General features: G+C 50.7%; 1 protein-coding gene across 1 annotated transcript; it reads left to right on the top strand.

Moving 5' to 3' along the window:
* The first annotated feature begins 9,660 nt into the window (after positions 1–9,660).
* On the top strand, positions 9,661–14,181 carry LOC114684762 (gasdermin-D-like). Its single transcript, XM_037201668.1, is given in 15 exon segments — positions 9,661–9,783; positions 10,623–10,843; positions 11,081–11,273; positions 11,903–12,021; positions 12,024–12,070; positions 12,297–12,366; positions 12,369–12,398; positions 12,640–12,678; positions 12,732–12,758; positions 13,018–13,095; positions 13,209–13,381; positions 13,456–13,600; positions 13,707–13,780; positions 13,916–13,943; positions 13,946–14,181. Coding segments are annotated over 14 exon segments (1,452 nt in total). The 5' UTR covers positions 9,661–9,783; positions 10,623–10,626; the 3' UTR covers positions 14,158–14,181.
* The last annotated feature ends 320 nt before the right edge of the window (positions 14,182–14,501 follow it).

Raw genomic sequence — 14,501 nt, 5'->3', positions numbered from 1 at the left:
CTCTTCCAGAGCACTTTGGTTTGAGTCCCAGCAAAACATGGTAGCTCACAACTGTCTGTCATTCCAGTTCCAGGCCATCTTCAAGTCTTCAGGCACCAGGTGCACACATGTATGCCCAGACATACATACAGGCAAAACACTCATATACATAAATTTTAGTCAGGCAGTGGTGGCATACACATGTGATCTCAGCACTCAGGATGCAGAGGCAGGCAGATCCATGTGAGTTCGAGGCCAGCTGCTCATCAGAGCAAGGTCCGGGACAGCCAGGGCTACACAGAGAAATACTGTCTCAACAGTTGTTTAGCTTGAACTGTTTAGGTGGGCCCAGCAGTGGGATCGGGACCTGTCCTTAGTGCATGAGCAGGCTTTTTGGAGCCTAGTGCCTATGGTGAGACACTTTGGGCAGCCTTGGTGCAGCGGGGAGGGGCTTGGACCTGCCTCAACTGAATGTACCAGGCTCTGCTGACTCCCTATGGAAGACCTTATCATGGAGGAGGTGGGAATGGGCGGTGAGTTGGTGGGGAGGTTGGGAGGTGGGAGTGGGGAGGACAGGGGAATCTGTGGTTGATATGTAAATGAATAGAAAATCTCTTAATACAAAGAGAGAGAGAAGAGGCGGGGGGGAGTAATAGCAGAGAGAGAGAGAAGGAGGCAAAGAGAGAAAGGCAAAGTAAAGAGAAACGAAAAAAAAAAAAAAAAAAAAAAAAAAAAAAAAAAAGAAAGAGAAAGAAAAGAAAGAAAGAAAGAAAGAAAGAAAGAAAGAAAGAAAAGAAAGAAAGAAAGAAAGAAAGAAAGAAAGAAAGAAAGAAAGAAAGAAAGAAGAAACACTGTCTTGAAAAACTGGGGTGGGGGAGTGTTTGCTCTCTAGTCCACTGATTCAGCCTGCACTCAGTTTGGGGATTTTTTCAGTTCCACTCTCAGGGTGTGGCTCTTCCTTGGCTCTCCATCCTGGCCAAGCAGAGGTCCACAAGTGTCAGCAAGCAGGGGCCATCAGAGGAGCATGACTCACTGTAGTGGAAAAGGCCCTTGGCAGGTTGGCCTATATATCTCCTGCAGAGAGGAGGAAGTGACTGAAAGAGAAGAGAGAGAGAGAGAGCGCCCCTGTACCCCGCACCCCACCAACCCCTACTGCAAAGCTTCTCAGACCCACAGAGCCACTACTGGCCACAAGTTTGTTTATTTTGGTATGAGTTCCCTCTTGTCAGACTCAGGAAAACTAGACATAAGAAGGCTTCAGCCCCATGTGACTGGGACAATGACTTTCTCAGGAGCCCTGATAGAGATGGTTTGCTCTACATGTACCTGTGCTTTGCGTGTCGATTTTTGTAATGGAAACAATTCAGACACTATGACTTGGGTAGTACAGCAGAGACACCTCCATCAACTGCAGCTGTGACGTCACACCCTGGTTTCCAAGACCAGTCAACCTGGGTCTGTACAACCTAGACACATTTCTCCTTTTCTCTCTTTAAAACTTCTTGTCAACCGGGGCAGTGGTGGCTCAAGCCTTTATCCCAGGACTTCGGAGGCAGAGGCAGGTGGATCTGAGTTCAAGGCCAGCCTGGTCTACAGAGTGAGTTCCAGGATTGTCAAGGCTACACAGAGAAACTCTGTCTCAAAAAACAAAAAGTAAAGAAACAACAACAACAACAAAATAAACTTCTTGCCAAACAAACCACTTTCCTCTTTGGAGAATTTGTGTGATTAAGGTTGAATTGGGCATCCTTGGCCATAGAATGGAACACACCACCACACTCTTTGGGACATGTGCATGGTGTAAACTTGTCAGTATTTTGTGAGAGCAGAGGCAGGAGGTATAGCTCCCCAGTGTCACCCTCAGCTACCTAAAGAGTTCCCTTGGACTTTCAGGGACCTCAACTGAGACCAAATGGATCCATTTATGTTGTTGACACATTAAAGAATTTCAGGAATAGCCAATATGAAACAGAACTGAGGTATAATAAATATATTTTAATATAGGCTTAAGCACCAGAATTAAGAGAAAGAGAGATGCTCAGAGGAAAGCATGGGTGTGGGGGTCTCAAAGAACATTCATTCAAAGTAAGTCACTCCAGTGAGGGCACTGGTTGCTCAAGGGGTAGCCAGGACTGGCTGTTTTACAATAATCTTATTGGGTTTTGGTGGTGTTTGAAATTTTCTTCAAAAAGTTGCTAAGAACAGGGCAGTGACGGCACATACCTTTGATGCCAGCACTCAGGAGGCAGAGGCAGGTGGATCTCTGAGTTCGAGGCCAGCTTGGTCTACAGATTGAGTCCCAGGACAGTCAGGGCTACACAGAGAAATCCTGTCTTAAAATTTTTTTTTTAAAAGTTGCTAAGAAACCTAAATAAAGCCCACCAGGTGGTTCTTAGGAGGTGACTTGTTGGGGGCACAAAAGTCTTTATGTCCACAGATCACTGGGAAAATCAGGAGTGTTAAATACAGAGAGCCTCTTCTCAATAAAGAAGATAAAATACTTGTTTTCCCACCCAGAAGGCTGGGAGTGGAATTTGTAAAGGACCTGGTGACCTTTTTGCTCTCTGAAGAGTCAGACTTCACCCACCTTTTGATATAGAGGCAGACCTCACCCAAATTCTCCAAATGATCATCTCAGATTCTTCCCTCCTAGGTCATCCTTAGGGAGATGTCTCATGTACTTTGTGGCTGCTGACCTCTATGCTATTGATCAGATACCACACTAGATTCTAGGCCTTTTTGCTATAGAACCCACCCTCATGGTCACATGTACTTTGTAAAGGAGTTTCTATGTAGTCACCCCTTAAGCTTTGTTGAGCATCTAGAACTGAACAGATTGTTGCCTGAAAACCTTTTTGCCAACTGTGCTTTGAAGATTTATTTCACTTTGTATATTAAGTACATAGTGTTCTGCCTGCACATATGCTGCAGGCCAGAAGAGGGCACCAGATCTCATTACTGATAGTTGTGAGCCACCATGTGGTGCTGGGAGTTGAACCCAGGTCCTCTGAAAGAGCAGCCAGTGCTCTTAACCTCTGAGCCATCCCTCCAGCCCCCTGTTGTGTTTTAAATATGCTGACAATGAACTCCTGGCATTAGACTCCCCCGAAGTCTGATCCAGGTTGACAAAGTCAATCTGCAAGGGGTTTTCACTCTCATTTCTTCTAGCGCTGCTTCCCTGTGTGCACCTACAGGGATCCCCTCATCAGCTAACACTGAAAGGAGAGAGTCCTAACCAAAGTCAGACATAAAGTATCTGTATATGAGAATGTTACCTCTATGCCAGCAGCCTTTACTGCACACGTTAATTGATCTTGCTTCTCAACTGATGAGAGGTTTCAATCTGACTCCAGGAGAAAGGGGTCTTTCCTTCCCATGTCCCCATAATTTTCTGCTCAGCCTCACCTTCCAGTCTCCACCTGCTGAGTCCCAGGCTTCATGGATTATCAGTTCCTGAAAAACAAGCCTACTCCAAAGCAGTGCGTGGCAGAAAGACCTACGGGAAATGTGGGGCGTGCCAGTGGCAGACACAGGGCACGATGTCCTTTCAACCCATCCCGCTGGTACTGGAACCTGACCTTCGCAAAAAGGAAATAAGACGGGAAGGATGTGCCAGGAATGGGCACCTACAGATGGGCCCGGGTTACATGAGGGAACAGGGACCTCCTTCAACCAACCCCCCACGCCCCCCACTCCCTCACGCTCCCCCCCAGCTGCCTGTCTCCAGAGGGCAGCAACTGGCCCCTTTCCCTGCACTCCTCAACACCCTGGGTCCTTCTGCAGCCTTTCCCGACCACTCTGAAAAGCGACACTCTCACCCGGTCCCTCTGGACCCAAAGGACCTATCATATTGCTGATATTGCTTAGCCTCAGCCAAGACTGGCTAAAGGCTGCTGAGGGACTGAAGGAGGGGCCAAGGTGATGCTGCCCCCTCCGGGTCAGCTAGGCAGCTAAACCAAGAGTCTGGGCACAAAATAGAAACCCCTACCTCCCATTCCTAGGTCTGCAGGTCACAGCACCTTGAAGGTGCTCCCCACCCACCTCCCCGAGGCTGAACACTAGTCTAGTCCTGTGTCCCCTTGTCATTGGGCCTCCTGTGTTCCACAACCCGTCCCTGCTCCGCGGCCAGGCTTCTTGGTCCCGAGATCATTGCTGTTATTGGCCCGTGCCAATCCTGGCAGGCTGCAGCTGTTGCGGTAAGCTTCCTTTTCTTCACGCAGCCCTATATGGGCTCACCTCGCCCAGATGACCCGTCTGAGACCCACTCTCCCTAGAATCCTCCTGGTCCAAGGCTTCTAGGCCCTGGTCACAGTTCCACCCCAAAGACCTGTCTGGCTCTGAACTCAAAAGACCTATCCAGATCTTGCCCAGGTAGCACCCCATCACCTCTCAAAGCCCATAACCAAGTCAGAAGGAGGAAACCTGTCACACAGGGTGTCTGGGGGTTGCTGCAATGTGTTCCAGACTCCTTAGCCCTCCTGAGGACCTAGGGGCCCTCAGCCGGTGAAAGCGGGCTGGAGAGGGCGTGGGGACTCGCCCTGCATACACAAATGCCTTCCTTTGAAGTTTATTCACATCTTGCCCTCTCAGACCAGCTGTCGGGGCCAACAAGGCCAGAACTTTGGGTTTGGGGTTATTATTAAAGAACTGAACATGTGAGGCAGGTGGTGGTGGTGAACACGTTTTAAATTGGTGGTGCCGAACAACTTTTAATTCTCCAGTCACTCGGGGAGGGCAGAGGCAGGCAGCTTTCTGTGAGTTTGAGGCCAGCCTGGTCTACAGAGGGAGTTCCAAGACAGCCAAGACAACACAGAGAAATCCTGTCTCAAAAAAACAAAACAAGACAAACTGAAAATGCGAATAAGAATACACACCAACAGTGCCTGCATCCAGACTGTGGCTACTCCAAACCACTGCCTGGAGATGGCAGGACAAATGAGCCACTCCTGTTTTGCTCTCCCTGTGGATGGCACCTACCTGGCCTTCATGTCTCAGATAGTCCTGTCTCCTCATACACTTGTCTTCTGAAAGCATACACCAGGGACCAGCAAGATGTTCAGTGAACAAAGACGCCCATTCCCAAACCTGAGGACCTGAGTTTGATCCCCATGACCAGCTCTGGAACGTTGTCCTCTAACCTCAACAAACCCCCTGCAGTCCATGCACATGCATGTGCACAACAAATGAACACACACACACACACCAAATACATCAAATGTAATACAAATTTCTAAAAACTAAAAATAAACCAAAAGTCAAGCAAGCTCATCACATCCTGTTGAAAAACACACAAGACAAAGTCTGCCTGCCCTCAAAAGGCACTTCAGCAGGGTGTGGTGGCTCACTTATTTAATCCCAGCACTCGGAGAGCAGAGGCAGGGGATCTAGTTTGAGGACAGCCTGGTCTATATAAAAAGAGCCCTGTCACAGAGAACAAAAACAAAGACTACTTCCCACTGTCCTGGGTTAGAGGTGGCCCAGCTGGAGAGATAGAAAAAAGGAACAAGCTGGCAGGGCTCATGAGGGTTGGTAGTGCTTGGAAAGAGGACCAGAGGGGATTGAAGACCTGGCAATGTCAATGGAGTTGCTTCCTGCGGTGGGCAGCCCCTGGCCTGGCACAGGTCCCACTACACCAAACACATGCCCTGAGGAAATGTGTACGCATAAACACGAACATATCTGTACTTACAGATACACACATTTGCACATGCTCATATAGAAACATGAACACGTGAATTTACATGTACAAGCACATGAAAAAGGAAACACATACTTACCCACATAATACCCACAGATAAAAACACATATACATACAACATACACATAGTAATATGAGTTTGCTTCCTGTTGCTGTGATAAAAACATCCGACCAAGGGAGTGTGGTGTTGGTTTTTACTCTTTTGGGGATCTGCCACCCAGCTACCAAATAAATCACATGTGGAGGCTTATTCTTTAATTATGAATGCCTGCCCTGAGCTTGGCTTGTTGCTAGTCAGCTTTCTAACTTTACATTACCCCTTCTACCTTCTACCTCTGGGCTTTTTCCTTTTCTTCCTTCTGTAATCTTAATTTCACACTTACTCCGTGCTGGCTGTGTAGCTGGTGGCTGCCCCTGATGTCCTCCTCCTTCACCTCTCGTTCCTTCGTCATTTTTCCTCCGGATTTCTCCTTCTATAGATTCTCTCTGCCTGCAGCCCCACCTATCCTTTCTCCTGCCTCACTATTGACCTTTCAGCTCTTGGTTAGACCAATCAGTTATTTAGACAGGCACAGGAACACAGCTCCACAGAGTTTAAACAAATGTTGTACAAAAAAGGAACACACCTTAAAATAATATTCACAACAGGAAGGAAAGCGTTGTCTGACTTATATTTTACAGTTCATCTTTGAAGGAAGTCAGCATAGGAATCAAGCACGATTTAGCAGACACCATAGAGAAAGGCTGCTTCCTGGCTTGTTCCCTGGCTCACTCCCTAGCCTGTACTCCCATAGCTTTCTGACACAGCCCAAGCACACCTAAGGACGCCCAGGGATGACACGCCCACAGAGGGCTGGGCCTTCCCACATCAATCATCGTTCAAAGCAATGGCCCCACAGACAGCCCAACCAATCTAACCTAGTCAATTTGAGGTTCCCCTGTCTCAGGTGGCTCTAGGTTGTGTCAGGCTGACAGCTGAGGTGAACGAGGACACAACATATATACTTGGCTCTCCACTCCTTGGAGCCTCCACTATACCAGCAAGGACATGGACTCATGATCAGCAAAGGAGTTCAGTCAGAGCTCAAAGTGTGCCCAAAGCCCTATCACCCTCTACCTGATGAACTGGTTCTGGGATTTTGTCAACACAAGATAACGTTGCCCTTTTATCTGAATCTAAGCTTCTAGTTTTGTGCAGTGCAACATTTCAGGGACACCAGGAATCACCTTCAGGGGGGCAGAGACCTCTTTTTCATCCCTAGAACCTGCTATAGGAAAAACACTTAGTCCCGGTGCTAATTCATACTTATTGCAGAGACTTCAGGACAAGTCCCAGGCCAGACACAGGGATGCATGCATGTGGTGCATGTGCATATGGACACACACACACACACACACACACACACACACAGAGAGAGAGAGAGAGAGAGAGAGAGAGAGAGAGAGAGAGAGAGAGAGAGAGAGAGAAAGCCATGCCATGACATTTCAGCCCTGGGTACCTCTAGTTAGATTCAAGGTCAGGTTGCAAGGCCTGCATGCAGTGAACAGAGGTTGGTTTATACCCCCTTGCCCAAGGCAGGATGTTGATCCCCCTCAGGAAGGGACAAGGTAGAGTTGGGAGCTAACAATACCTAGAGTCTGGAGCCAACAAGTCAGAACTTTTTATTTCAGGTTATTTTTATAGTACAAGGAATTGCACCAGCCACACTCCCATCCAGGCGGTGCCCAGTCTTCACCATGGAGAGACCACACCAGACTAATACCATGTGTATGAGCCTCTCTAGTCCAATAGAGAGGGCCTGCAAATCCCAGAAATATGGATGAGCTTCCTAATTTCTGGGGTCCTGGTAGAGAATATCTCTGTCCACAAACCTGTCTTGAAATGAAATATTGGACCACTTGGCCCATAAAACCCCCTGAAGAGCTGGGGATGGCATGAAGGGACCTGACAGTAGCCTGTCCCTGCCGTGGCCGGGCCTGGAGAGGGGACACTTTCAAGAGCTATCTACACTAAGCCTGGGCTCAAGCCACAGTGTTCCAACCCACAAACTCAGAGAGGCCTGAGGAGGTTGGTTGTAAGGAACCGTGTGTCTAGAGCAGCTCCAAAGCACGCGATACCAGAACACTAGGCCTCAAGGAGTCTGTAGCTAGACTGAGTGCTTCTACTAAACTCCAACTTATAAAAATATGTCTTTAATTTTATTTTATGTGTGTGGGTGTTTTGCCTTCATGAGTGTCTGTGCACCCTGTCTGTGCAGCGCCTGTGAAGGGCCAGAAGACTCTATGGATCCTCTGGTTGTGAGCCACCATGTGAGTGCTAGGAACCAAACTCAGGTCCTCTGCAAGAGCACACATGCTCTTAACCACTGAACCCATCTCTACACACACACCCCCCCCAGGGTCCAGAGTTTTTACAATAAATGCCGTTATTGAGAAGCAATTCATATACTACCTTATACTCCAGCTATTAAAAAGTGCATGATTCCATGAGTCTACCATATTCAGAAGTGTGTGGGCACGGTGCACACACCTTTAATCCCAGTACTCAGGAGGAGAGGCAGGCGAATCTCTGTGAGTTCAAAGCCAGTCTGTCTATATAGCTGAGTTCCCGGCCAGCAGAGCTACATAAAGAGACCGTGTCTCAAAAAGTAAAATAGAATAAAAGTGTGTGATGATTATTCACCCCTCCCCCAGAAAAATACTCCAAAACCATTAGAATTACTCCCTGTCCCCTCCTTAGACCTTGCAACCACTAACAGAATTTGCTTATTCTGGGAGTTTCATACAAAATAACTTGCACAGTAATGAGTGAGGTTTGTTGGTTGGTTAGTTGGTTTGGTTTTGGTTTGGCTTCATTTGCCTATGGCGGTGTTTTCTCAGTTCATCGACATCCCGAAGTGTATCCTAGAAGTGTGTTTCTCTTTCCAGTTGCCATGGCACCCCACTGTGGGTAGGTGAGGAGCTTAGTCAGAAAACACTTTCTTTCTGAGTGTATGCAGGGTCCAAAACCGAACAAAACACTGTACAGAATTACTATTTTTTTTCCTTATCTGTGTATGAATTGATGGACATTCAGGTTATTTAAAGGTTATCTGTTTGACTCTTTAAAATGCTACCATGGGACTGGAGAGATGCTTCGGTGGTTAAGAGCACTTGCTGCTCTTCTGGAGGACTGGGGCTCAGTTCCCAGCACCTACATATGGTGCAGGTGCATACATGCAGACAAAACACACACATAAAATAAAAATTTAAAAATCTAAAGAGAAAATGTAAATGCTACCATGGACATTGGTGTATACATATCTGTTTGAACTCTTGTTTGCTTTTTAGGCAAACGCTTCACTTTTGACAGGCACAAACCCGCAGCTACTTCTCCTCCTCCTCCTCCTCCTCCTCCTCCTCCTCCTCTTTCCTCGCTAACCTCTTGCTTTGGATATGCACCTAAAAGTCCAATCCCTAGGTCGCCTGTAACTAAACATACAACCTGTTTGAAAAACTGCCAATGTATTCTAAAGCTGCTCCGCCACCGTTGCCTGCAAGAACAACCCCAGGTTTGTGTCTCCACATCCTTACTACTAGTTACTTAGGATGAACGCCAGCCTTGATGCTAATCTAGTTTTGATTTGCATTTTCCTGATAACTCATGAATGTGCTTGTTGGACAATTTGCACAAATCCATTTAGATCTTTCCTACTGCCCAGATGTTTAAGAAAGAAAAAGTGCTGGCAGTTTTAGGTACCAGGACCAGATGAAACCAAAGCTCCCAGTTACTGAGAACAGAGGCGATTCCCGCAGTCCGGGTGAGCTCCAGGAAGAGGAGGGGGCTGGGGCAGCCAGACTGCAGCTATTCGGCTGTTCAGCTGTTCCGGGAGGGAGGAGGGAGGGAGGGCTCCTTGGACGTGCGCTGCGTCGGGGCTGCAGCTTCACAGTTTCACTTTTGTGTCCTGGCACCTCCTAGCAGCTGAGAGTTCGTGGCTCCGGGCTGAGCGGACTAGAGACCCTACCCTGGTCCCCCGCATTTCCTTGCTTCGCTTGGTGGGCCCAGGCACCTCAGTAGAGGTGAAGATCTGAAGATCGAGGTGAAGATCTGAAGATTGAGGATTGAGGTGAGCCACCCTGCTATTCAGCCCTCCCAGAGTCCGGCTTCTCCTCCTCTGGCTTGGTCTGCTCTATGGCCAGATGCCTGTTTGTCGGGTGGGGGATGCAGCCTTTCCCAGAAAGCCCTGCTATACCAGACAGCTTGAGGACGCTCTAGCCTCTAGGGTGTAGCCTCTATGAAGGCCACCCACTAGCTCAGACACTGGGCCAGCCTGGTTTGGGCTTGACTTTCTAGCTTCTGGACCTCATGCTGATTCCCTGGCCCACAAGTCCCTCCCTGCTCTCCAAGTGCCTTCCCTGGCTCACTCTCCACCATCAGCAGGCCCAGGAACCCAGTTTCCTAGGGGTAGGGCTGCTTCTCCACACTAAAGAGGTTGTCTGTCTGTCCTGGGCGTGTTTTGGCTTCTGACCCATGAAGGTTCATCCAGGACACTTGTCTCATGGAGCTGTGCATAAGAGAGAGCCCTGGAGGAAACCACTGAAATCTGAACTCTGGCTTTGCTGTGGGTTCCTGTGCCAAATATCCAGAAGTGGGGCTTGTGTTCCCTCCCCAGCCTTGGTCCTCAGCCAAGGAGGGCAACAGGATGTCCAGACCTTAACAAGTGGCCAAGGGCTACACACAGGAATTGACGGTGTGGCTAGTACAGGACCTAGTACAGGCTGCCTCCTCTCTCCAGGGCCCATGGCTCCAGGGAGAGACAGACAAGTGGGTCACAAAGTGAACGCTGGGTCTGGTTGGTGCAGTGGTCAGTCAGAATGTGTCAGGACTAGCAAGGCAAGGCCACTTTGAAGGGAGAGCATTAGCAAGTGCTGGAGACAACTAAGAGACCGATCTGTCTGCCCTCAGGATCATGCCATCAGCCTTTGAGGAGGTGGTCAAGAGTGCCATCAAAGAGCTGGACTGCAAAGGAGACCTCATCCCAGTGGACAGTCTTCGGAACTCCACCAGCTTCAGACCCTACAGCCCTCTGAGCAGGAAACTCTCGAGCTCATGGTTCTGGAAATCCCGCTATAAGTGTGTCAACCTGTCAATCAAAGACATCCTGGAACCCAGTGCTCCAGAACCAGGTATCTCTCTCCCTGCTCCCCTCATCCCCATCCCGAGCCCCCAGATTGAATAGAAGGGCGTGGGCTCAGCCCAGCCTGTCCTCCTCCTGGGCTCTATCAGCTCTGCCCACTTCCTCTGCCGGCTCTGTTCCTCTGGCCCCAGTTCCAGAGAGGGAGCTCGTTAAAGGACCCACTGCTACAGAGGCAAGGCAAGGCAGTGGGTAGTGTAATCGAACCTTAGAGTCAGTCTTGCCTCAGAACCCGAATGCTGCGGCCGTTTCCAAATCTCTGACGCCGTCGACGGGAACATGCAGGGCCGCGTGGCGCTGGCAAGCATAGACCAGGGGAAGATTGCTGGCGCGGTTGCCCTGTCTGGCAGTCGCAGTGCCTCCATGAACGTGTGTATACTGCGTGTGGCTCAGAACACCTGGGAGGTCATGCATCAAGAGAGGTGAGCCCGGGCAGGGAGGAGGGCTCTCTGACCTTGAGCAGCCAGGCTCTTGGGAAGTCTGCGGGGTGCTGGGCATCAGGAGGTTCTGAAGCAGTGTCTCTCAGCCCTGAGCAAGGGAAGTCCCAGAGGAAGGGAGCGCTATGAACAATGGCAGGTTGGGAAGGATGTTGCTTGAGCCAGCAAGCCCCGGATGCCAGGGCTGTATCTTGAGGATCAGGCTAAGCTCGCAGCTGCTATGGGAAAGGAGTGAAGTGGACTGGGAGCGTTTATGAACAGTACAGAATGGAATCTCTCCACAGGTACATGTGTCCACTTCTCTCTGTTTGAATCTGTCATACTCCCACAACCACCAAGACACTGTTGGTTCTTTTTTTTCTTTGGTGGTGGTGGGGGGGGGAGGTTTCGAGACAGGGTTTCTCTGTGTAGCTTTGTGCCTTTCCTGGAACTCACTCTGTAGACCAGGCTGGCCTCGAACTCACGGAGATCCGCCTGCCTCTGCCTCCTGAGGGCTGGATTAAAGGCGTGTGCCACCACCGCCCAGCTCTCCCTAGCCTTTCCATCCCACCTGTCATCAGGGGTAGAAAAAGGGAGCTAGTCTACGGTGGGCAAGCCCAGCAATCTTTCTGTAGGCACCTGCAGCAGCCTGAACATAAAATCCTGCAACAGCTTCGGAGTCGTGGAGACGATGTGTTCGTGGTGACGGAGGTGCTGCAGACACAGGAAGAGGTGCAGGTCACCCGGACCCATGACCGGAGGGCTCAGGCCAGTTTGCACTGCCTGGAGTCACATGCTTGCAGGTGTGTGGCTAGCCCTAGGCCCTGCCTTGAACACATAGCCATGACACCAATCTTAAGAGGCCAGGCAACAGCCTCCTATGCAGCAGCTGGTCTAGGCTCTTCCAAGACCCTTGCAGAAGCAACCCATAGCCTCACTTGCCCAGTGAGCTACAACCGCTAAAGCCAGTCACCAGCGCTCACCCACAGTTATTCGCTCTACATCCCTGAGCCTCTATCCATCCTTCAGGGTGAAAGCAAGGGCCACCTAAGCCGGAAGAAGATGGTGACCATTCCTGCAGGGAGCATCCTTGCATTCCGGTGGCCCAGCTGCTCATTGACCCTACATGGGGTGAGTGCAGGGTCAAGGGCCTGTCTCTAGAGCCCAGACTACCTGGCTAGGAAGCAGGAAGTCTGGGATGCTTCGGCTAACCAGGTGATGCAATTGGTACCTGGCTGCATAATCTCCCAGACAGGGTGGTCAAGGGTGCCAGGTGCTGATGTGTGGGTGATAGGGGGCAATCCCTCATGAGGTCCCAAGAGCCCTGTTGATAAGGGGGTTGGTGACCTGTTTGCTTTTTTCACGCTGGCAGATATCCTTCTCATTCCTGATGATAAGAAGAGACCTTTGAGCTCCCCTCATCAAGTAAGGCCCCTCCGGTCCCACATATCTGTTATCGATGAGGTGCTCCGTACTCAGGGCATGAAGGTGGTCAGCCTCCAGTGGAGGTGGGCGCGTGCACGTGCACGTGCACGTACACACACATACACACACACACACACACACACACACACACACACACACACACGCGCGCGCGCGCGCGGTGGGTGGGGTTGTTGGGCCCTGTTTAGCTTTTCCTCTGCCCTGGCCTTGCCAGCAGGACAGGAGAGACAGAGCTGGGAGGATCCAGGGAACATCTCAGCCTTTTCCCCCTCCACCCTCCTCATGCCCTGCCCAGGCCACAGGAAAGAGGACGGCCAGAAGCGGCATGCCTTTAACCTGCTTACCACACTACAGTCCATGTGTGTGCCACTCAAGCTCTCGACTGGTCAGTACCCACGTGTCCACCCTGAGACTCCTCTGCTCCCTGAATCTACCCCTCCTCGTGTTCCCCAAGACCTCCTAGGCATCATTGGGTGGTGCTGCCCTCTGTCCCTCCAGATGCAATCCACGAGGAACAGGTGATCACAGAAGACTTCCAAGGCCTGCGGGCAGAGGTGAAGGCTGGCTCCGCAGAACTGCGGCACTTAGAAACGGAGTTAAGAGAACAACTACTAAGGGACATCAGGAGACTTTTAGACAACCAACCCAGCATGGAAGCCTTGGAGGCCTCGGTGAGTGAGGGTGTTGGGGGTGGACAGGGCCTACCCAAGCCTGCCCAGCCTCACTTACCCCACCTATGCCTCAGCTGGAGCAGGGCCTGTGCCGTGGCGGACAGGTGGAACCTCTGGATGGCCCGGCAGGCAGCATCCTCGAGTGTCTGGTGCTTCCCTCTGGAGAACTGGTCCTGGAACTTGCTGCGCCCATCTTCTACCTGTTGGGAGCACTGACCGGTGAGCTGCCCATGGAGGATTAGATCAGCCTGGGACAGGAAGGAAGGACTGGGTTCCATTTGGGGCATTTCCAGAACCCTCTCTCAGCCCCAATCTCTCTCCCCAGCATTGACTGAAACCCAGCAGAAGCTGCTGGCTGAGGCTCTGGAGACAACGATGCTGTTGAAGCAGCTGGAGCTGGTGAGAGGCCATGGCCCTGGGGATGCGGCGGGGCCCTGGGTACATCCGGGAAGGTTGACACTGGCATGCGCTGCAGAGCCCTGGGGCTCAGGCTACAGGTCCACCCCTACAACCTCTCCCCTCCTCTGCTGGTAGGTGGAGCATATCTTGGAGCAGAGTACCCCGTGCAGGAGCCGAGCTCTGTGTCCTTGCCCCTCAGCCTCCTTGGGAACAGCTGGGATGAGGAGGCTCCCACCTGGGTCTTGCTAGAAGAATGTGGCCTAACGCTGCAGGTGGACACCCCCCAGGTGCACTGGGAACCAAAGTCTCAGGGTCCCACGTGTGCACTCTATGCCTCCCTGGCCCTGTTGTCAAGTCTAAGCCAGAAGCCTTCCTAGCCTGTTTGCCTCCCTTCCGCTCCAGCCGGGCAGAATCTTGCCTGGCAAAGCCTTACATGGAAAGCCAAGAGCCTAACTCAACCATAGGGCTAAAATGCAATGAAGCAGGCCCAGGAGTTGGGAAAATTCAATAAATGTACAAAGAAAAGAACAGCAACCGAGTTTGTGTTTGTTTGTTTGTTTGTTTATTATGTTTGTTTGTTTGGTTTTGGTTTTTCGAGGCAGGGTTTCTCTGTGATGCCCTGACTGTCCTGGAACTTTTTCTGTAGCCCAGGCTGGCCTCGAACTCACAGAAAGCCGTCTGCCTCTGCCTACCGAGTGCCGGGATAAAAGGCATGTGCCAC

Source organism: Peromyscus leucopus, unplaced genomic scaffold (genome assembly GCF_004664715.2).
Source record: "Peromyscus leucopus breed LL Stock unplaced genomic scaffold, UCI_PerLeu_2.1 scaffold_1051, whole genome shotgun sequence".
In the NCBI taxonomy this organism is placed as follows: Eukaryota; Metazoa; Chordata; class Mammalia; order Rodentia; family Cricetidae; genus Peromyscus; species Peromyscus leucopus.
The sequence above is the reverse complement of the archived record's forward strand: the minus strand, read 5'-3'. Positions and strand labels throughout refer to the sequence as shown.